The sequence below is a fragment of the Porites lutea genome, chromosome 7 (genome assembly GCF_958299795.1).
Source record: "Porites lutea chromosome 7, jaPorLute2.1, whole genome shotgun sequence".
Lineage (NCBI taxonomy): Eukaryota > Metazoa > Cnidaria > Anthozoa > Scleractinia > Poritidae > Porites > Porites lutea.
The window spans coordinates 13,557,535-13,582,130 of NC_133207.1; the positions used below are offsets into that span (position 1 = coordinate 13,557,535).

Below are 24,596 nucleotides of genomic sequence, written 5' to 3' on the forward strand. Positions count from 1 at the left end.
TAGTGGTAGTTGATGTTTGATAGAGAAATTAGCTTGAATAGGAGGTGTTTGAAGGGAAAGAGAAAAGAGAAATTAGGGCACACGATAGTGCGCAGATCTCTTCACGCCGTCCCCACGATCTGAACGCCTGGAACAGGCTAGACACACGAGTGCACTAAAAAGGGTATGGTAAGTAGGCTGGGAAACGCTCCTTTTGGCCAAATGCTGCTGCGGTTACGATCTTGTCAAGGTGCTATTTGAGGACGGCCTATATTCCAATTAGCGTGGTAATGATTTCCACTAGTCGGCCGCTTGATACCTAGTTCATTTTAACAAATCGGGCTTCTTCGGCTCAGTATTTGAGTAAAAAACGGGTCAGAATAATAGCGTCCCCGCTAGCGTTCCGTTCTCGCCTTTCTAGAGCGTTTCAGCCACACTTTTCGGCGTTTTCATTTTGCAAAAAAAAGCGCTATATTTGATAAACACTTACTGCATGGGCGAGCTAAGTTGAAATTTCTCAAACAAACTCGCCAGAATTGACAGAAACCCGAAACCATTAGATGCATGGGAGTCACTGAGTTGTTAAATGTGCGTAATGATGACTAATTTCATTGACTTTCCTCTGGCTATCCGTTAGTTATTTAAGCCTCGCACAAAAAGCCATAAGTTTTCCGTGATGCCGAATTTATGATTAAAAAGCTAACTTTCCGTTTTCTCTACTGCGCTGCGGAAATATGCACCTTTTTCTTAACACCAGTAATTAGTGCTATTGACCCTTTTAAAAGTAAGTCGTTTTTTTAATGAAAAGAAATTTTAAAAGATCAGAAAGGCATAGAAAAAATAAATATGCACCTACAGAATAGAGCACACTGGTGCAGTTTTTACTACTGAAAAGCCCCATAAAAAATCACCTGCGGCACAAAAAGGTAGAAATATTGACACATAAGAATAACTCAATATGAACAATGACTGATACGTAAATCTTCTGTATACAGGGACTTGGTGGTAACGTTCCATTGTATTCTTTGTTTTCTCCCTCAAGACGCAGCTTAAATAGAGAAATACGGGATTCCTTCCCCAATTTGTTTTATTGTGTCTTCATCAAAATTTTAGCTTTATTAAACCAGATTACTTTTCCGTAAGCCAAACGTAATTCCCAAAAGCATTTGTTAAAAATTGGACGTTAATTAGGTTTGGAGCATTTCAGCACTGGTTGATGCAAAGTGAGATTTTTTCGTATTGTTGGTTCGCCTTTTTTTCGAGCAATGATATCTAGGAACCTCTTCAAAGATTTGAGGACGGTGACTGGCCGGTAAAAATTAACGTACGAAACCCCATAAAAAAAATCGCCTGCAGCACAAAAAGGAAGAACTTTGACAGTTAAGAATGACCCGATATAAAGAACGATTGATATGTAAATCTTCGAGACAGGAACTTGGTGGTAATGTTCCATTGTATTATATCTATGTTTTCTCCCTCAAGACGCAGCTTCCTTCTCCAATTTGTTTCACTGCGTCTTCAAAACAATTTCAACTTCATTAAACCAGATTACTTTTCCGTAAGCCAAACGCAATTCCCTACCGCGTTTGTTAAAAATTGGATGTTAATTAGATTTAGAGAATTTCCGTACTGGTTGATGCAAAGTGAGATTTTTTCATATTGTTGGTTCGTCTTTTTTCGAGCAATGATATGTAGGAATCTCTTCAAAGATTTGAGGACGGTGACTGGCCGGTAAAAACCTTGCTTAAAATACATACATACATCTAGCCGGATTTATGAAAACCGTACCATCGGACACCAGGAGCCCACGCACCTTAAACTGACTCAACTAAAGTAAATATCGCCAAGAAACTCAGCTCTTACCCATGGTTCTCTTAAGGTGACTCTCTTCTTGGTTACTGATTAGCAAAAGAAACATTCAAGTCCATCAAGAAGACACTCTAGACTTGTCCATACACTCTAGCTGCTTAAAGGCCCTAAATGACGGAGGACGCTTGAGACTTAAGCAAGTTCTAAGCAGAAAATTTAAGGTTAAATCACCCCCCCTGACTTCCTTCACCCCCCCAGCTTAGCACGTAATTGAGGGGAATGCTTTCATTAGCCAATGGGCCTGAAACGTTACAAGAATTTGACGTGACAAACTAAAGGCAGACATGACCAGTGCACTGACTCTCCCAGACCAGGACTAACGGAAGGTACAACGCTTTTGCAGCACCCTCCCCCCCCCCCCCTAGGGATTGACATGGAGGCCCCTTTCCAACCCATGGCGAGTTAGCTCAGGGACTGAACTTGATAATGAGACCAACCGGGACAGCAAGCCCCCTATGTTTTTTCCCACCGCGGTGACCAGAAAGCTGGCTATCGCCAGCAAAGGCAAAATAACATTTCTTCTTGGCTTGTTAACGTCGTCCATAAAACGTGAAATTATAGGCACTTTTACCTTCTAGTTATATATGCAGTGACGGCAAAATAACTGTACATAAAAAAGTGATGTGCAGGCAAGGTTGTCGCTTTGCTAATTAAACCTACTGCTTTTCTGACCGCATTACTCGTTGCCGTCGCCGTGCTCGGATCTCAGGAAACTTATTGATATTTCCTTTGCTGACGTCACGTCTATTTTTACATAGGAGTCGGCGGCCGCGAAAAAATATCTACAATTGGTGGCTTTAAAATTACATGAAATTAACCAGAACTCTTGAGAGACAAGTGACTACAAGTGAAAGGAATAATCCTCAGTTCCAGCGTAAATTAGGAAAACTAATTAAAATCTTCTAAGGTACTTTATTAAGAGACATCAAAAATGAAAATGTTGATTAGAACACACATAATTTATATCCCCAATCCCAGAAGTATAAAGCTTTAATTGTACTTTCCCCGACTAAAGGGGAGCTGCATCTTTTACCTCTGGCATCGTGATTTGAAAGGTGTATTTATAACTCTTATTATAAGCCAGCTACGTTAAGTTAGAGAAATACTCCAACGTCGCTTTAATTAAGTGCTGCTCGGGCTACTTACGGCACTAGTTGTTAAGGCCACACCTTAACAAAAAATACGGATCGCTTCGTGAATAACTTTTAACGAACACTTCACCAGCTGACTTCACTATGCTTTCTTTCAGGCAGTAAATTTAGTGTAACAAACTGAATATTCGTAAGTCAGCTTCATTCCCCAAAAGGTGCTATAAGTAAGCTAAGTAAGTCTTTTGATCTGTTTCTCTGATCGAGTATTTAAACCTCCGCAAAACAATGTCTACTGCATGCAACCTTTCCGAAGAAAAAAAAGGGCGGTTTCGGGGGTGATTTAGCAATAATCTTGCTTTTGCCTTAGCTTGTAGTTGGTCGTTGTAAGCAGTATTACATAAAATGAATCACACTGCAAAGTCTGCCAGACACGCCTTCCAGACAACATTTTTCTTAAAGAAAGAGAGCTCTTATTTTGTCTACCTGTGTATTTTTTTTACCTTCAAGTGCAGTTACATTGCAGTTTAGCCAAGCTCCCCAAACAACAAACCCTAGCACCAGTGCTTGCACAGAGAAACAGCAACCTACAGCTGCCATACTGAAGGGCAAGGAAAGAATAACTCTCCACCAGACCGTTGCTTAGTACTAGAGATGAAAATACATTCGACCGACTTTAGTTGACGTCTTTATTCTTGAATAATAATTAGTGTTTAGTTATTTAAAAGTTCTTGTAAATCAGGTTCAAGTTTCAATTATTGTATGTTACAGATGACTGCAAAGCTCTTTTTTTTAGTTTCCCTTTCTAATCTCATTTCACAGTTTCATAAGTCCTCTGACGCAGATTCATACGCTACAATTAATCATTGAAGCTAGGAGCTTCATCTGTACTGGATCACTCTTGGGTACTAATTAAAAGAGACTCAGGATTTTTTTCTTTTAATTATTTATTATTATTATTACTATTTCCTTTTCTTTTCATCCACATGGTTTTCTCGTACTATCTGCTCGTGTCTCTTGTTGAACGTTTGACGAGGAACTTTAGTTAACTTTGGTAGGAGTTCCGAGTCATTTCCATCCTCGCCAAACGTTTTACGTCTAGTCTCGTTTGCCTTTTTTTAACGCCAGATAAAAGCCATAACGTAGAAAATAAAAAAAAAAAAAAATAAGATAAATGTAATGTATTAACAATGAAAGACCCTTTTCAAAGAAACGATTAGCTATTAGGTAACGTAGAAAACGGAGTCTCGTTGTGGTTTGCTTTTTAAGAACTTGAAGTAAAAGTAATTAAGAAATTTTATGTTTTTAGAAAACTGAGAAACTAATATTCGGCCGCTTTTTCCTCAGAGTTTAAGTTAGATATTTTAATTACAAAACTAAGCAGTTTCTTTGGGTTTCTTTCCTAAATTCTAAACTTTTCTAAGCGTAAAATGTGACGTATGATATTCGTGCAATTACTTTAAAATTCAATTTTCTTTAAACTTGGCACACAAAATTTTTAGAAACGATGCATTAGTTGGACTAAATTATCGTTTGTTTGCATTGCTTAATGATTGTTGGACGCTTCCTTTTTTTGATCCCTTGCATGGAATCACACACTGCCTTGAAAATGGTTTGGATATTTTTTTGTCACAGCAGTTGTTAATCTGCATTACTTCATAAATTTTCATTCACAATCGCTCTTCAGGCATAAGCGCAATTGTTTCTATGACTGAAGTTTTCGAGGCTGACACAAATTTCTAAATGTTAGATAAATAAATGTCTACCTGCTTTAAGGTAAATAAAAACTTTGAAATCCTTCAAACAAAGTGACTCCAAACGTCGTTGATTGCTTAAGATCCAGGGGATGGTTCTTTATCAGCAGAGGTGGAAAATGAGCTCCCTTAAACTGATCAGTTTCCATTAGAGAATTACAATCACGACTTGTCAACTGCTTCTCGTTGCAACACAATTTATGAAACTTGCATTTAAACTGGTAAAGCGAAGGTATCTAAGCAGGAAAATACCCTTTTGAGAGAATGAAGAGGCCCCATTAGGGGTTTTCGGGATACGGGATATTCGCGGAGAAAATTACCGAGTTTGACTAATAGTCGCGGGTCGCGGGTCGCGGGTCGCGGGTCCAAAGTCGCGGTCGCGGGTCCAAAGTCGCGGTCGCGGGTCCAAAGTCGCGGTCGCGGGTCCAATGTCGCGGTCGCGGGTCCAAAGTCGCGGTCGCGGGTCCAATGTCGCGGCAGGGGAAAATGATTTGGGGTTCGAGGTAACAGCTGAGTGAAAACGGCTGATATGAACACAATATAGAGGGAAAAACTCTTTTTTATGCACGATACTCCACGGTAGCCAATTTACAGGTTACGGATGTTAGAGTCAACAAAATAATGTCTCAAGAAAAGACCTAAAAGAAAAAGCTGGCCTACTTCTGTGTTCACCGCAAGTTTATTTTGTTTTCTTTCTATCGGGCCCAGTTATACTTATGCATAACAGTATCTGATAAAAAAGTTACTATAAGTTACCATTGCTTTTTTCTTGTCGATGAATTGCTCACAAATGCTTAGGGGTTCATTTACTGAAAAATATGCGATACACTTCATAGACTACAGATTATAAACGTTACAACAACTTAAAGCCTTTTTTTTAAAAAAAGCGAACTCGGGCTCAAAAGGCTACGAGTCTGTCGGTAGAAGAAACGAGAACTCTTATATTTAACAAATGTTTTCGACAAAACTGAAAGAAAATGTAAATAGGTGCAGGAAACTTCATTCAAGCGATATTCAAGGCATGAATTTAATATGGAAACAAGTAATAATCCACAGAAAGAAAAAAAAGCGAACTCGGGCTCAAAAGGCTACGAGTCTGTCGGTAGAAGAAACGAGAACTCTTATATTTAACAAATGTTTTCGACAAAACTGAAAGAAAATGTAAATAGGTGCAGGAAACTTCATTCAAGCGATATTCAAGGCATGAATTTAATATGGAAACAAGTAATAATCCACAGAAAGGAGTCTGTTCCTCGAAGCAAGATTTTCGCTTAATGCTTTTATTATTACAACTGAGACGGCAACCCAGAGTGTTCAATATACCTTCTTGTTCTCTTCACCTAAATGGCAACCAGGACAACCTGACAATAGGAAGCCATTCAATGTGGGTCTCAGTCAAATCTTGAAAACATGCATCGTAAATAACCAAGTGAGTAAGTAGGTAAGGAAATAATAACGCCCGATATTATGAAGCTGAAAAAGAAAGTAAACCAGACACTGAAAACGGTAAGTTATCAACCCCACCAGAGCTAAGAAAAGACAATAAATTAGGTAAGCAATTCCAGATTCCAGGTACTGGATTCCAGTCTTTGTCAGTAGAACCAAGAGACTATGATCTATTCTGTCTTGGTAGAACTTGGATTCCGGATTTCAATCGTTAGTGGGAACAAACTCCTTTCTGTGGACAAGAGAGGATAAAGCTCGAGCTTTATCCCCTCTTGCTGTGGATTATTACTTGTTTCTATATCAATTTCATGCCTTGAATACCCGCTTGAATGTACTTTACTGGCACTTCAAGCTCAACGTCTCTCCTCCTCTTTCCAGTTACTTGTGCAAAGAGTTTATTTTGGCAGTTTGCGACCAGGAAGTTTTTTAACAAGCGTTTTCTTTATTTTTGCCGAAAACTTTGTTAAAGTTGAAACAGTTCTTGTTTCTTCTACTGACAGACTCGTAGCTTTTCGAGCCCGAGTTAGCCTTTTTTAAAAAAGGTTTTAGGTTGTTGTAACGTTTATAATTTATAGTCTATGAAGTGTATCGAACATTTTTCAGTGAATGCACCCCTAAGCATTTGTGAGAGATTCATAGACAAGAAGAAAACAATGGTAACTCATGGTAACATTTTTTATCAGATACTATTATGCAGAAGTACATTCAAAGCTGAATTTATACATAACTGGGCCCGATAGAAAGAAAACAAAATGAACTTGCGGTGAACACAAAAGTCGGCCAGCTTTCTCTTTTACGTCTTTTCTTGAGACATTATTTTGTTGACTCTAACATCCGTAACCTGTAAATTGGCTACCGTAGAGTATTATGCATGAAAACGATTTTTTCCCTTTATATTTTTTTCATATCACTCGTTTTCACTCAGTTACCTCGAACCCCAAATCATTTTCCCCTTGCCGCGACATTGGACCCGCGACCGCGACTGTGGACCCGCGACCCGCGACCCGCGACCCGCGACCCGCGACTATTAGTCAAACTCAAAATTGCCGGGATACGGGATATTTGAGGAAAAAGTTATTGGGTAGTTTCTTAGAAATCGATTTTGAGATAAATATTAGGGATAAAAAATCACGACGTTTGGACCTCTCCGAGGTCATTTTCAAGTGTATAAAAGTTCTCTAAATTAGTATAAATAAGTTAAAAACAAGTAATAATAGATAAAAATGTGGTGAACGCTAAAATGTGATAAAATATGTAAAAATGTAAAAAGTGCTAAAAATATTTATAAAGTCAAAAAACAATGGAAATAAAACAATGTTAACAAGAACTACTCTAAACAAATAATTTGGCGCGAATTGAATCGCACTGTTTGTTAAGCGTCGGTTTCAGTTCTTGGATAAAAAACATTTCAAAAATAAGAAAATGACCTCGGAGAGGTCGAAACGTCGTGATTTTTTATCGCTAATATTTATCTCAAAAAGTTATTGGGATACAGGATATTGAGAAGTAGTTTCAGGGATACGGGAGATTCGCAAAAAAATTGTAACATGTCAGATGTTTGATGAGAAACGTTCTTGGATTACTAAATATATGCCCTTTTCTGTATTTTTGTTGATGATTAGATATAAATGAAAAATATATAAGTGTAAAACAAACCGTTTGACCAGTCATCGGTTCATAATGGGCACTATGTGGGGGTAACATGAAGTACTAAAAATAGCGCGCTAGCACTCGATCGAGGCAGCGCCACCTGATCGAGGCGAGACCTCTGTAATGGCGCAGGTCAAAGTCATTCATGACGTTACGGCGTGTATTTATAAAATCAACTGCGACAAACCAGTCTCCAAATGGTCCTTTCAGACAAAACTTGGAGAGCAACAAAAACCATCATGTAGAAGCTATAGTGCAAAGGGAAACAGGAGGCTTTACCCTTTAAGGGTCCTTAAGCAATGTGGTGCACCTCCAGCTTCACTGGCTAAGGTTTATACAACCATTGTTCGTCCTGTTCTGGAATATGCTGCCCCTGTCTGGCAAAATATACCAGATTTTCTATCTTATAAGATTGAGAGCATTCAGAAAAGGGCTATGCGCATCATTTTTCCTTTAATGAATTACAACAAGGCATTTTAATTTAAAAATGCCCTTAATTTAACAACTCTAAGTGACAGACGCGCCCATCCATGCCAGGTTTATATTGATAGACTCCGGAATGAGAATCACCCCTTGCATTTTATGCTCCCCAAACAGGAGGAGGTTGTGCATAATTATAATCTTAGATCTGGCATTAGCTGCTCCACGCGTCCTACCTGTAGGACCAAGCGCACGCAAGCGTTTGTCACGCATAAGTATATACACCTAGTGGCTTGTACAATTATTTTTTCTAGTATTTATTGGATTTATTGTATTATATTTTAGTATTATATGTTTTGTAAATAGTTCTGTAATTCAGCCATTCTGTATATTGCTGCAATGAGTCTTAATAAACAGTCATTATTATTATTATTATTATTATTATTATTATTATTATTCTAAAATGATAAACTTGTTGAACGTTTAAAAGTGTCATCCGGCCTTGTGGAGCGAACGAAGGAGCTCGGAATTTTTGACTTCAAAATAAAACTTCAGTACAAGCAAAATGTGCCCGAGGCCGAGTTTCCGAAGGGACGGATATTTGCAATTGATAGTCAAGATCAGTTCGAAGTTGCCAGACCTCTTCTCCAGGAAAAACATGAGCTCATCGGTAAGTCCTACTCGGTTTTATTGTTGTTGTTACCGACATAATTTTGCTGATTTGAAAGTAAATTGTTGATAAAATGCTGTTTGACACAAGTTGTACCATTTGTGCCACTGGACTGCACAGAACACATGAATTAACCAAATGCTCAGGACGGCAACTAACTAATAAAGGAACAAAATGAGAAAGGACTTTGGTATCAGGCGATATGTAGAAATTAAGGGCATCAGGTAAGCTAATTATTTTAACTGGTATACAAAAGTGATTTTGGTGGCAACATTTGTTAACTTTCCACTTGATATCTATCATATTTTGAATGACAGCAGTTTAAACAACTGTCACAAAAAGCTCCTTGAAAACCATACTTTTCCAGTTTACGTTTTAATGCCAGTGAACGAATATTATAAAATATATCGTAGAAAGTAACATATGAAAAATGGCCGATACTTTAATTTCCTAGATATTTGTGACCGGAATTTATGGGATACGGGATATTTGGTCAAAAAAATTACAGGGGTAAGGGATATTAAGACCCCCCCCCCCCCCCCCCTAATGGGGCCTCACTGAAGGCAAAGAGAAAATAAGTTTCAAGTTTCAAGTTTATTGTTTCGTCACAATAGAAAACATAAAGTATTATTAAAGTTTTAAAAAGCTAATGGCGTGGAATCCCAAGGGAGACCACGAGGTGACGTTAAGTCTTGAGAAACTTCATAGGTTCCAAGGCTTAATGTGATGAATGAGACTATCTGACGTTTGCGGCCAAGATTCACAGTTTGCGTTTTGGTAGCAAAACGTAGTTTGGAGCAGATCATTAACTCTAAGTAAAAACACCTTCTTAAGACTGATATAAGCTGCCGATAAAGGCTCCTGTCTGGCAGGGAAAAAAGTTGACTGACTCGACTGGCACTAAGATGTAATTACCAAACTAACCATGCACCTTTACCATCCCAGCGCCATTTCTAACGAAAGAAACGCAAAGAGGTGGTTAATCGCTTTTGATTGTTGTGTTTCATAGGTCTCAGAAAGTTGATGTTTCAGTATTTCACGTTTGGTGTTGGAGAATATTACCATGGAATTGTGAAATCTGCGCAAGTCAAACAACTGCAGAGATATGTACCCAGTCTAAAGGTCGAGGACGTCGAGAGGTGAGGAACACTTTGATATGTTTCGATCAAAATGTCTTTAGGTCTATGAGGCACCTGACGATGAGACCAGATTTTTTGAAACGACGCTTAAACATAAGGCTTAAAAATAATATGTTCATAGACAACGAAGTAGTATCGAGTCATTTGGGAGCTTAAGCAACCACCACGACGGCGACAACGACAACGTCAATATTCAATTGCACGTGCATCACGCTTTTTATAGTAAATTTACGACTCCGACGTAAAATCTCCTGATGCGACGTTTTAAAGAGGACGTGAGCCTACAACCACGAATTTTCCTTTCTCTGTTATTGAACCTGGATAAAGTTCTTAACAATTCAACTCCACCATCCAAGGAAAATCGTCTACATTTGACAAATTAAGCGCGTCCAAAATAACGCAATAAAGTTTGAAAGGACGCAAATTCATTTTTTAGCGACGTTTTCGCTGCCGTCATTGTCCTCATTGTCCATCGGTGCCGTCATGTCCCGTTGTTTGTTTTGAAACTCGTCACCAGTTTCCACGGTAATAGATAGGCCTTTTCTTAGCTTATTGCACAAACTTCACTTTCAAAGCGGGGCCTACAGCTGTAGCTCAAAAGCATGTAATGTGACGATAGTATACTACACTGTTATTCGGCCCCACCATCATAACACGGCTGAGGGTAGTTAAAAAAAATGCTCATCTTAAAAGATCCCATAACAACATTGATACATATATTTTCAACCAATCAAAGGCCCCACGGGAGTTCGTGCCCAAGCCATGAACAGTCACGTGATGGCAATTTAGTTGATGACTTTCGTATTTGATGGAGGTACCGGGGATAGGGCTGTCCATAAGTTGCTCGGCAACTTTTGAGCAACTTTTCAGATTCGGAGCAACTTTTAGTCCTTCCAGCAACTTTTCGGATTTCGTGCAACTTTTTTCTTTTTTGAATAACTTTCTCGCTTTTTTAAGGCAATTTGTAACTAAAAACCGCCCATTCAAGTTCTAATTTAAACCATCAGTTGCTTTTATGCATGATTTTGCGTAAAATACCTTTTGTAAACAAAAAACACTATTCCCCTGGTGGTCTGCCTGTGGTAGCAGCCGAAGGTGGTCAGCGGATATGCTGAAAAATTCAAAATGGAGGAGCCGAGTGATTATTCAAGCTCGAGTGAAGATGATGAATATTCAGATCCTTTAGAAGTAGCAGCTGAGAGTGTGATAAGTAAATTCATTCTCTCGGCGAAGGTAACATACCTGATTGGTACTTAACCTCGTGTACCCTTAATTTCGCATTTTTCGCGATTGTTAAAAAATTTGCTTTGTTATTCATTCAAAATCAGTAATTCCTAGTTTAAAAACAAAGCTAAAACATGCTTACCTGCATCGATGTTAAGTTCATCTTCGATAGTGTACGTTTAGGTTTGTCCAGCTCCGCAAATATTCTCTAAATAGCAGATGTTACCATCCGAGTTTTCTTCTTTCGCCAAGTTCCAGCTGTAGTTCTTACTCTTGAAAACGAGTGAAATGTCCGCCAACCAAAACAACTCAACCTCGTCCCCAGGTCTTCTCGGTCCCGGTGCCTTAACCTGTAGCGGGCTGCATTTTTGACGTCATTTCTTCGTTAAACACAAAATTCTTCCAAATTTGGTCATCAGTAACTGGTTATGGTGAATTATGCGTGTGCTTTTAGCCAATCAGAATTGGGGAAATATTTTGAATGAATAATAAGTACCAATAAGGTATGTATTTCTATTTTATTTCTCTTCACACTTTCGTTAAAAGGCGACTCTAACTCAGTTCCTTTCAAAATTACTCACATGATCCGTCATCAACGTCACTCTTATAGATCGACATATACCTCTGTATTAGCCCAGTAATGTGATTGTTACAGTTAAGCCTAGAACCCTCTTTAGATGTCCAAGATCTGTTCGCAATGTACTACTTTTGGGCAGTAGAACCTTTAAGACTATTTTAACAAGTAGTAAGATAAATTTAAGTAGGTAGGATAAAAAAGATGTTCTGGTTGACAGAGGTCTTCCGTTTTAAAATAATGCATCCTTTTTACAATATAAACTTTCCATTTCAAATTTAGACATAAAAACTTATTGACCTAATAATATGTGGGATAAGAGTACTGCCTTAAATTATATTATTTGTCTTTTAACTGATTACATCGAGAAATGAATAAACTTTTAGAAATGAAGGCCATGTTATGTCAGTTGTACAGAAAGGAATACTTGTTGAAGATAGGAAATCTCCTTGAGAATACGTCCAGAATTTCTGTTTGGTTTAAGTAACAAGAATCGCTGATGAAATCCAAGATAACTTGACGACAATTTTAAAGGCGATGGGGAGTAGGGTGCTCAAACATTTGTTCTGGGTGGTGAGAATGATTGGTTGGGGAATACAATGGCTTCGCAGTGTGCTATTTATTACATATACGCTTTCCCAAACTGCGCTTTTCAACAACACTGCAAAGTGGCGAGGTGGCTGCAATGTGCATGCCCCCGAAAACGGAAGTTTGTGAAGTTTTTTGACTGGGTTATAGTTTTATCCCTGGAACACTCACTATTTCCTGCTATCGCTGACCAGCACGTAAAGAGACTTGAGGGACCATGTTGCAACACGTGTTTATCAAAGCTCAACCGCGAGGAAGGGCTCTCTTCCCGTCGCGCGTGGCTCGCGCTCTGTACCCCCCTCGCGCTTGCCTCCGCCGCCTAAAAAATTGCATTTATATTTATCCAATATCCATTTCTTCAGTACTCGCAATGAACTGTCGCAAGAAAGCAATGTTTGGTGTATTTTGGTGGAATATGAGTAGACACACCGTAGGATTTTATCCTTTGACTAGAAACTTTGAATTCCATTGTAGTGCATAATATGTTGTAGCACAGGAATTTGCTGCTCTGTAGCTTCACACACTTCAGGTTTTCATCCACAGACTCAAAAGTTAGAACTGTTAAAAAAGCGAAGAAGCACAACCTTAAACAAACTTTAATCCACTCGACAAGGCTACAAACCGAGAATGGTACGACTTCAAATCTTCGAGTGACTACGCTGGGACAGAGTCACGTAACACTTAGCCTGTTCCAGGTATTCAGATAGTCGGGCGCGGGCGAAAACATGAGGAGGGAAAAATGGAAACAAGAAATATCGGCTATACTGACAAGTAAAGATGTAATTTGTCTCTCACTTTATACAATGAAATAAAGTCAAGTTAGTGATCCTTATTTTATTTCGCCTCTATTTACCTTTACAGTTTAAAATGACGTTTTCCAATACATTTTTCCGATCGTTCCTGAACTATTGAGTATAACATGTCTAGTCCCCTTCATTGGTACAGTTTCAAAACCTCTCAGAGACACACGCTTCACTTGATACAAAGTGCCAGATATTTCTTAAAAATCTTCCGGACGTATCTTCATCTCGGATCTCTTCAAATTGAAGTAACTGTTTTTCCAGTGGTACCAGGAGATTCTTCTACCATTCAGATTGGATTTGTGGCAAGATTTGTACCACCAGGCGCCTGTAGAACCCAAGGCACAGTTTCCACCGCCGTACTTGTCATTATCACGATCCTTGGTGGTAAATGACATACCACGATGATAACCAAGCGAATCACCAGCGGTTCCTGCAAAAATTAAGAGAAAAAAAAAAACCAAAATAAAGGTTCTATTTTCGGGGTTTTTTTGGAAAGTTGATTCACGTACTTCCACTTCTTCCAAGTAATATCCAGTAGAACTATTACAGACTAGACTGGACGAAACAGAAATTGAAAACAAACGGAACAGACATTCTTTAGAAAAGCTAAGAGTAAATGAGAGAGGTAGAAAATGGGCTTCATTCCTTTTTTGCCTCTAAAATACTCCACGAATTCCCAGGGGAGGGGTCTTGTACTTGCTGAATAATCAATGAAATACCCTTAATTTCTGAACTCTCAAGACGTGGGCCAATCCTTTTAAAACTTTTTTATATGATCTAATATGACATTACAAATAAGGTCAATTGTTGTTATAAAAATCAACTGATAACTTCCACATTCCAATCGCGATCAATTGCAAGAAAAAAACTTATTTTCTTTCTTTCTTTTTTCTTTTGTCATTGTATTTGGCAATTAGCAACATTTTTCCCCAACTGATTCTTTTTCAATTTTGCATAAACTTACCTGAGTAATTTCCCAAATTCAGTTGGTATTTCGCTGTCTCGTTTGTCACAGAAAAGGAGCTGTACTCGGCAAATGCAGTTTTTCCATGAATGTCTTCCAAGTCAACACGGAGTTTATAACCACCACTTACAGTCAGCCGATGTATCTTGTCCAAACCGAGCCAGAACTCACCACTCAGATTGCCAAAACCGCGTTTGTAATCATCCCAAGCGCGAAAGAAATCAACAGAGCCATCTCGCCTCTTCTGAAACACTGTCCAACCTCCACCGGCAGTTTTCTGATCACAGAACACTTCAAATTCGCCCAGACCACCAAGATAAATTTTATTCACTCCACTGATCTTGGCACCGGACTTGTAGACTTCAGCGCAGTTCTTGTAAACTGAATACAAAATGATCATTCGATGCGGTAATAATTAGTTTTTGGCTAATATTTCCAGGCGGGTTCTTCGAGATAAGTTGTTAATCCAAAATAAGAGTTGGCAAACTCAAGAAAAAATGTGACAATAGCTGAGCTGGAGGAGTCCATCAAATGGGCTTCTGCTGATCATGAGCTGTTAATGTATCATTTAGAGGTCTTTAGACTCAGTTTCAAACATTTGAATTAGCCCTCCCTCTGTTTTGGATTGTTCTTGGATCTAACAAACGAACATCTACTTGACCCATAAAACTTGTTTTAAGAACTCATTAGTAAAATAAGAAAAGTATTTCCGTTGCATTTTTCGGCGAGAGGTTTTGAGGGCATTTTAGTGAGACATTGATGACAATGAGGATCCACTTTGCTCATTTGTAGTACAAATGGCTAAGAAAAAGTCAAGAAAACGGTTGTGGTTTAGTGATTTTTTCATATTGTAAAGACAGTGCATTTACAGCTTTTAAAAAGGATGCACAGCTATGAACGAGGTATATGAAAAGGGTACCATTTTTCAATAGAGGGTGTACAGAAGATCGTAAGAAAACAAAGTTACTTGAAGCTCAAAATTAAAATCAGTATTGATAGCAAACGTTTTTCAAAGCAAAATGTTCAACCAGACAATGTTTTTCTCTTTTTCGAAACTTTACATATAACAGCCACGAGACATATTTGTCTGACACAAGCGGTTATTTTGTCATCTACCAGCAATTCATTGAGCAATTTCATCGCTACCAGTGCCGTGCTTTGCAATAACATGAGACCTCAAGTCAAAATTGTATCTAACTTCAGGGCTGTTAACTTTCCCGGATAATCCGGGAGACTTGACTTGAGATTTTGAACCGTTTCTTTCGGTCTCCAGATTAGAGTCTGAAATCTCCCGGATAATCGTCGAAGTTTGCCATTTCTTGTAGATTCGACTATCTGACAATGAAATTTCAAATATTTTGCGTTGTTTGAGTAATTTTATTGTTAACATCGCAGTTTCCTCACAAACTTCGGTATGCCATTGTAATATAAGCAATAATGTGATTGGTGGTAAGTAAACCAGTTAGGTCAAATGTTACAATTCCAACAACATCTTTTTCGGGCGTTTTTTTCCACAAATGACGTAATGTGCTGTGCATAATGACGTCATCTATCATCGCTTCTCCATCAATTCTCAATATTTGAAGACGTGGGGGGTTGACAGTCCTGCCATTTCCTTTAAGTTTTTGAAGTGAGGGACATTCATTGACATTTAAGCACGTCTTAACCATACGACATCATTATAGGGTAATCAACTTAACACTATACTAACCAATTTCACATCGATTGCCAGAAAATCCAGGCGGGCAACTGCAGTTGAATGCATTGATTCTGTCAGTGCAAGTTCCGTTGTTCAAACAGGGACCGCTCTCACACTCGTTTATATCTGAACGAAAAAATAATCACAGATAAATTGCAAACAAAGTTACTTGAAGCCCAAAATTGAAATATTTATAGCAAACGTTTTTCAAAGCAAAATGTTCCACCAGACAATGTTTTTGTTTTCGAAACTTTACATATAACAGCCACGAGACATATTTGTCTGACACAAGCGGCTATTTTGTCAACTACCAGCAATTCATTGAGCAATATCATCGCTACAATTGCCGCGCTTTGCAATAACATGAGACCTCAAGTCAAAATTATATCTAACGTCAGGGCTGTCAACTCTCCCGGATAATCCGGGAGACTTGACTTGAGATTTTGAACCGTTTCTTCCGGCCTCCAGATTAGAGTCTGAAATAGCCTGTTCCAGGCTCCGAGATAGTCGGGCCCGCGGAATTGAGAAAGCGCGAAAAATAAAAAAAACGAGAGGAAACTGGGGAGAGGGGGAGGCGGCGGAAAAGGGTCGTAAAAGAAATGCTTGAACATTCTTTAATATTAGTTTACCAACTGTAAGTTGGAATATCTCATGTTTACGTGTTAAAATCTTGCTTGGTCCGGTCTCGCTAAACTACTGCTATCAGGAGCCGATAAGTAATCGGCTCCTGCTGCTACAGGATAAAGTTAGCCTGTTCCAGGCTGCGGGATAGTCGGGCCCGCGGAATTGAGAAAGCGCGAAAAAAAAAACGGGAGGAAACTGGGGAGAGGGGGAGGCGGCGGAAGAGGGTCGTAAAAGAGATGATTACACGCTCTCTCTCCCCTCGTTTTCCCTTTTTCCCGCCCTGCCCCCATTTTCGCGCGCCCTACACTTTCGCGTCTTCCCCACTATCAAAGAGCCTGGAACAGTCTGAAATCTCCCGGATAATCGCCGAAGTTTGCCATTTCTTGTAGATTCGACTTTCTGACGATGAAATTTCAAATATTTTGCGATGTTTAACATCGAACGTTTCCTCACAAACTCCGGTATGCCATTGTAATATAAGCAATAATGTGATTGGTGGTAAGTAAACCAGATAGGTCAAATGTTACAATTCCAACAACATCTTTTTCGCGCGTTTTTTTTTCCACAAAGACGTAATGTGCCGTGCATTATGACGTCGTCTATCATCCCTTCCTCAATATTTGAAAACGTGGGGGATTGACAGCCCTGAGCAAGTATCCTTAGCTTAAAGTTTTTAAAAGGAGGATAACAAAGAAATAACAATTATCCATAAAGCACTTTTAAAATTTAGCCACGCCCGCTGCCATGCTACAAAAATTGGAGTGTGTTTGTGGAACATTTTGCAGATTTCAAAGTCTGGGTTTGATAAAATGGCAGCGAAAACCGATAGAACTTGGACTTACTTCTGTTCGAACTTGGATAACTTGCATAACTGCTTCGTTTTAAACAGCTTTGTCATAAAAAGGAGTGTACTTTAATTATCAATATACTGTTTACCTTTTTCACAGTTTTCTCCGTGGTAGCCAGCCGGGCAAACACAAACGTATTTCTTCTCAGTATACCCCATGTAGCACTTCCCGTTGTTAAGGCAAGGTTTCTTGGCGCAAAGATTCTGATTAAGAGGAAACACATTGTACATAAAACCCTCCCATCTTCGTTCTTACGTAAGAACTACAACTGACAAAACGTCCTTCACTTCTGACCTTCAACAAGTGCCTTGACATACTGTTTTTAATTTTTCCGATCTGTACCCTGCGTGCCCGCGACTTGTTATACACGGTTTACGGTTTGGCGGTGCTTTAATCGCCGCTCGTGGCGTCGGGCTTCTGCCGAGGATATGTCTAAAGATACATGATGATACATCCCGCCCCACGCAAGAAAAAACCTCTGGTACTCAATTGGCAGATCCTTTACTGCTGTTTCACCAATGGTACGATTGGTACCAATAGAAAAGCACCTAGGGTATCCAATCTGTTGACACTTGGTATAAACTGTTCAAGTGGATGACTCATATGCCTACTAAATTCTGCAGAGTCATTGGATCCCCGGAGGAAAATCCCATATGAAAATGACTGACGGGGATGCTAGTCGTTTCTCTTGAAGGTGGATTTCCACTGTCGCGTAATTTTTCCATGGGAACGCATGTAAAATGTACGCGCGTAAATGAAATTGAGGCAAAGTATGAAAGGCCACGCGTAAACGTGTGAAAGTTGAGCGAGGTTCAACTTTTACGTTTACGCGTGACCTTCCATACACTGTTTCTGTTTTATTTACGCGCGTAACTTTACATGCGTACTTACGACAGTGGAAATCTACCCTTGGGGCCTTCAGGACGGAAAGCCAATATTATTGTGCGTTAAGAAATATCTATACAAATCAAGTGCCGTCGCCTATTTCCCTTTCGTAAACGGTCTTTGCCACTGTTAACGGTCGATGCCACCATTAGTGATATATTCCCTGGATTAAGTTACAAAAAAACAAAAAATAGATTTTCGAATAGTGTTAGAAAGAACGACGTTGGAGCCCAAGTTGTTGTTGTTGTTAAAATTTACGAAAAGGGCTCGGGTCACCTGTTATTGATGTGACAGTTAAGAAAGACAGTTTGTTAGTGTATTTACTTAAAATTTTGGGAATTTTGGCGGGTTGGTGTGGTAATGTCAGTGGTATGGGAGAGAGGTTAGGATAGAGTCCGGATTCGAGGCCTGGTTTGGCCCTAGGTTGCGATTTTCTTTCTTTTTCATAGAAACACTTTCAATAACAGGTCAAAAAATTTTTAAGTGTCGTAAAAATAGCAGCGACCGTTTACGAAAGGGACAACGGCAGCGCCGTTACACTGCGTTAAATACTGCATTCGAGTACAAAAATCTCTTATCTTGTGTGTGTTTTAGTCAGTCTCCTTAGGAGTGAAGGCGCAGGCGCTTGCTTTTTGCGTCATTTCAAACCTTCTGAAGGTCTTCTGTTTCTTTGGGGACCCATGCAGTTAAGTTAAGCCATTTGAAACATGCTTCCTTCCTCTTTTCCACTATATGCTACGTGTTATACCTTCGAATTGACTGTTCCTGATATTGAGTTGCTCTTCAATTGGAATTGTAGGGCCGGGAGGCGAAGTGGTTTGAAAGTTTTAACGAAATTCTGTTTTCATGCGCGAGTCTCTTCAAACTGTACTTTCTGCGATTTACAGGTTTGCATTCAGTACTTCTAAGACTCACTTTAAGAGTGGCACGTAGGATACGGTGGTCGGAGTCGATCTCTACACTTTTTAAGGTCTACACTAACAGTTTCTTAGTCAGTTAGGCCACCTACTAATGACCAGGATATGGTCAACTTTGGCACAAGAGCCCAACGGGTGGGTTCAGGTCTACTGCGTTCACCTTGGGTGGGGAAATCTGGATTGAGCATGTCGTAGGTTGGTTGCAGGGCAAAAGTTTAAGAGTCTCTCCCGGTTGGTTGTTTGTGGTGTCGTGTAGAAGGTGGGGACTCACTACTCTTGCTTAAGCAACTATCATCAACCAGATTCACACGGAACTGAAGGTCCGTGCAACTCCATGACATTCACAACCGAGGGTGTACCGTCCATCTCAGCAGATTCGAGAATGTTATCTTTTCATGTTTGACATAAAAATATACTAAAATACAATGAAAACAAACTAGACATAAAATGATAGTGTATACGGATGTCATACCTTTGTGCCTCTGTAGTTCCAGTCACGTCTTGGTTTGAGATTTTCAGGGTGCTGCAAGTCATCTGAATTACTGAGCTCACAGGCCATTTTGTTGTCAATGCGGGGACCAGTATTATAGGAGACACAATCTCTGGCTAACGTGCATTGGACTTGGCAATCTCGGTTTAGTTCCACTGAGAGATTTAAAAACACGTGGCCTTCAAGGTAAAATCCGTTAACTGGCGTTAGAAATGTGACGTATCGGTTGTAACGAGCGCATTGACCTTAGAAAGAAATTCAGAAAGTAATCAGTGAAATGTTTACTGAATAGGAGGTGTTTGAAGGGAAAGAGAAAAGAGAAATTAGGGCACACGATAGTGCTCACATCTCTTCACGCCGTCCCCACGATCTGAACGCCTGGAACAGGCTAGACACACGAGTGCACTAATAATGGTATGAGTAAGTAGGCTGGGAAACGTTCCTTTTGGCCAAATGCTGCTGCGGTTACGATCTTGTCAAGGTGTTATTTGAGGACGGCCTATATTCCAGTTAGCGCGCGCGGTAATGATTTCTACTAGTCGGCCGCTTGATACCTAGTTCATTTTAACAAATCGGGCTTCTTCGGCTCAGTATTTGAGTAAAAAACGGGTCAGAATAATAGCGTCCCCGCTAGCGTTCCGTTCTCGCCTTTCTAGAGCGTTTCAGCCAAACTTTTCGGCGTTTTCATTTTGCAAAAAGAGCGCTACATTTGATAATCACTTACTGCATGGGCGAGCTAAGTTGAAATTTCTCAAATAAACTCGCCAGAATTGTCAGAAACCCGAAACCATCAGATGCATAGGAGTCACTGAGTTGTTAAATGTGCGTAATGATGACTAATTTCATTGACTTTCCTCTCGCTATCCTTTAGTTATTTAAGCCTCGCACAAAACGCCTAAAGTTTTCCGTGATGCCGAATTTATAATTAGAATTAAAGCTAACTTTCCTTTTTCTCTACTACGCTGCGGAAATATGCACCTTTTTCTCAACACCAGTAATTAGTGCTATTGAGGTTGGAAAAACCGGTCTTATATATAAGTAAATCGTTAATGAAGAGAAATTGTAAAAGATCAGAAAGGCATAGAAAAAAATAGATATGCACCTATAGAATAGAGCACACTGGTGCAGTTTTTTCAACTGAAAAGCCCCATAAAAAATCACCTGCAGTACAAAAAGTTAGAAATATTGACACATAAGAATAACTCAATATGAACAATGACTGATACGTAAATCTTCTGTATACAGGAACTTGTTGGTAACGTTCCATTGTATTCTTTGTTTTCTCCCTCAAGACGCAGCTCAAATAGAGATATACGGGATTCCTTCCCCAATTTGTTTCATTGTGTCTTCATCAAAATTTTAGTTTTATTAAACCAGATTACTTTTCCGTAAGCCAAACGTAATTCCCAAAAGCATTTGTTAAAAATTGGACGTTAATTAGGTTTGGAGCATTTCAGCACTGGTTGATGCAAAGTGAGAGTTTTTCGTATTGTTGGCTCGCCTTTTTTCGAGCAATGATATATAGGAACCTCTTCAAAAGATTTGTGGACGGTGACTGGCCGGTAAAAATTAACGTACGATTAGCCCCATAAAAAAATCGCCTGAAGCACAAAAAGGTAGAAATTTGACAGTTAAGAATGACCCAATATAAAGAACGACTGATATGTAAATCTTCGAGACAGGAACTTGGTGGTAATGTTCCATTGTATTCTTTGTTTTCTCCCTCAAGACGCAGCTTCCTTCTCCAAGAGAGAGAATTTGTTTTACTGCGTCTTCAAAACAATTTTAACTTCATTAAACCAGATCACTTTTCCGTAAGCCAAACGTAATTCCCCAATGCGTTTGTTTAAAATTGGACGTTAATTAGATTTAGAGAATTTCAGCACTGGTTGATGCAAAGTGAGATTTTTTCGTATTGTTGGTTCGTCTTTTTTTCGAGCAATGATATGTAGGAACCTCTTCAAAGATTCGAGGACGGTGACTGGCCGGTAAAAACCTTGCTTAAAATACATACATACATACATACATTAACTTAATTACATAGCTCGACCCCCTTGGGGGCTCTTCCGCCATACATACACGAATTAAAAAAAAATTATAAAATAAGATAAAATAAAATAGACTAGGAAACTATTTACATTTCGATGATAAAATAACGAATTTCTATAAACAATAATGATAGTAATAAAACATTAATTTTTAAAACTATTTACATTTCAATAATTAAAAAAAACTATCCATGAATTAAAAAGATATTCAAAATTCTATTTTGAAAAACGTTAAGATTTCCCGTGTCTCTTATATCTTTAGCTATACTATTGTAGAGTTTTGCCCCACGGTAGGTGAAAGTCTTTTGGCCAGTGGCCAGCCTATACCGAGGCAACGTCAGGTCATTGTTATGTCTAGTGTCTCTTTGGTGATCGAGTTTTTGCACGATATTGCGAAAGCGCCCTTGAAGGTAACCAGTTGTTAGGTTCTTTAAGCGTTAATTTTGTACACCATCACTAGGTCGTTAAAAAGCAGTTTATCCCTTACGTTAAGCCATTTAAGGGACTTCAGGGCTTCTGAAAGATGACCGTATTTTCCTTAACCAGCTACGATTCTGCTGGCATAGTTCTGAACTAGCTGAAGTTTCTTAACGTTCTTCTTGCTCGTACTACTCCATACCGTCGAACAATAAAATATTTTGAATGTACAATCTCCACCTACTTTGACAAATGTGGGTGAACTCTCCTGGAGGTGTTTTACTACTCAGAAAAAGGCAAATGATAACATTTCTTCTTGGCTTGTTAACGTCGTCCATAAAACGTGAAATTATAGGCACTTTTACCTTCTAGTTATATATGCAGTGACGGCAAAATAACTGTACATAAAAAAGTAATGTGCAGGCAAGGTTGTCGCTTTGCTTATTAAACCTATTGCTTTTCTGACCCCATTACTCGTTGACATCGCCGTGCTCGGATCTCAGGAAACGCACTCCTGATAATTTCCTTTGCTGACGTCACGTCTATTTTAACATAGGAGTCGGCCGCGGAAAAATATCTACAATTGGTGGCTTTAAAATTACATGAAATTAACCAGAACTCTTGAGAGACAAGTGACTACAAGTGAAAGGAAAAATCCTCAGTTCCAGTCTAAATTAGGAAAACTAGTTGAAAGCTACTAATAAGATACTTTATTAAGAGTCATCAAAAATGAAAGTGTTGGTTAGAACACACATGATTTATATCCTCGATCCCAGAAGTATAAAGCTTTAATTGTACTTTCCCTGACTAAAGGGGAGCTGCATCTTTTACCTCTGGCATCGTGATTTGAAAGGTGTATTTATAACTCTTCTTATAAGCCAGCTACGTTAAGTTAGAGAAATACTCCAACGTCGCTTTAATTAAGTGCTGCTCGGGCTACTTACGGCACTAGTTGTTAAGGCCACACCTTAACAAAAAATACGGATCGCTTCGTGAATAACTTTTAACGAACACTTCACCAGCTGACTTCACTATGCTTTCTTTCAGGCAGTAAATTTAGTGTAACAAACTGAATATTCGTAAGTCAGCTTCATTCCCCAAAAGGTGCTATAAGTAAGCTAAGTAAGTCTTTTGATCTGTTTCTCTGATCGAGTATTTAAACCTCCGCAAAACAATGTCTACTGCATGCAACCTTTCCGAAAAAAAAAAGGGCGGTTTCGGGGGTGATTTAGCAATAATCTTGCTTTTGCCTTAGCTTGTAGTTGGTCGTTGTAAGCAGTATTACATAAAATGAATCACACTGCAAAGTCTGCCAGACACGCCTTCCAGACAACATTTTTCTTAAAGAAAGAGAGCTCTTATTTTGTCTACCTGTGTATTTTTTTTACCTTCAAGTGCAGTTACATTGCAGTTTAGCCAAGCTCCCCAAACAACAAACCCTAGCACCAGTGCTTGCACAGAGAAACAGCAACCTACAGCTGCCATACTGAAGGGCAAGGAAAGAATAACTCTCCACCAGACCGTTGCTTAGTACTAGAGATGAAAATACATTCGACCGACTTTAGTTGACGTCTTTATTCTTGAATAATAATTAGTGTTTAGTTATTTAAAAGTTCTTGTAAATCAGGTTCAAGTTTCAATTATTGTATGTTACAGATGACTGCAAAGCTCTTTTTTTTAGTTTCCCTTTCTAATCTCATTTCACAGTTTCATAAGTCCTCTGACGCAGATTCATACGCTACAATTAATCATTGAAGCTAGGAGCTTCATCTGTACTGGATCACTCTTGGGTACTAATTAAAAGAGACTCAGGATTTTTTTCTTTTAATTATTTATTATTATTACTACTATTTCCTTTTCTTTTCATCCACATGGTTTTCTCGTACTATCTGCTCGTGTCTCTTGTTGAACGTTTGACGAGGAACTTTAGTTAACTTTGGTAGGAGTTCCGAGTCATTTCCATCCTCGCCAAACGTTTTACGTCTAGTCTCGTTTGCCTTTTTTTAACGCCAGATAAAAGCCATAACGTAGAAAATAAAAAAAAAAAAAAATAAGATAAATGTAATGTATTAACAATGAAAGACCCTTTTCAAAGAAACGATTAGCTATTAGGTAACGTAGAAAACGGAGTCTCGTTGTGGTTTGCTTTTTAAGAACTTGAAGTAAAAGTAATTAAGAAATTTTATGTTTTTAGAAAACTGAGAAACTAATATTCGGCCGCTTTTTCCTCAGAGTTTAAGTTAGATATTTTAATTACAAAACTGAGCAGTTTCTTTGGGTTTCTTTCCTAAATTCTAAACTTTTCTAAGCGTAAAATAAGCTAAAATATGACGTATGATATTCGTGCAATTACTTTAAAATTCAATTTTCTTTAAACTTGGCACACAAAATTTTAAGAAACGATGCATTAGTTGGACTAAATTATCGTTTGTTTGCATTGCTTAATGATTGTTGGACGCTTCCTTTTTTTGATCCCTTGCATGGAATCACACACTGCCTT

General features: G+C 38.8%; 2 protein-coding genes across 3 annotated transcripts in view; both read right to left on the reverse strand.

The window, feature by feature from the left end:
- Positions 1 to 24,596, reverse strand: part of LOC140944467 (ryncolin-1-like) — an 85,793-nt gene that overhangs the window by 34,209 nt on the left and 26,988 nt on the right. The window lies entirely within an intron of this gene.
- LOC140944200 (microfibril-associated glycoprotein 4-like) lies at positions 13,402 to 19,744 on the reverse strand. 2 transcript variants are annotated; one of them, XM_073393331.1, is made up of 5 exons: positions 19,614 to 19,744; positions 17,428 to 17,542; positions 15,880 to 15,993; positions 14,169 to 14,549; positions 13,402 to 13,634 (listed from the first exon to the last, which is right to left on the reverse strand). In XM_073393331.1, the coding sequence occupies exons 1-5, from the start codon at positions 19,698 to 19,700 to the stop codon at positions 13,402 to 13,404; spliced, it is 930 nt and encodes a 309-aa protein (XP_073249432.1). In that variant the 5' UTR covers positions 19,701 to 19,744. The 2 variants fall into 2 exon arrangements, with proteins under 2 accessions (XP_073249432.1, XP_073249433.1); XM_073393332.1 differs by lacking the exon at positions 15,880 to 15,993.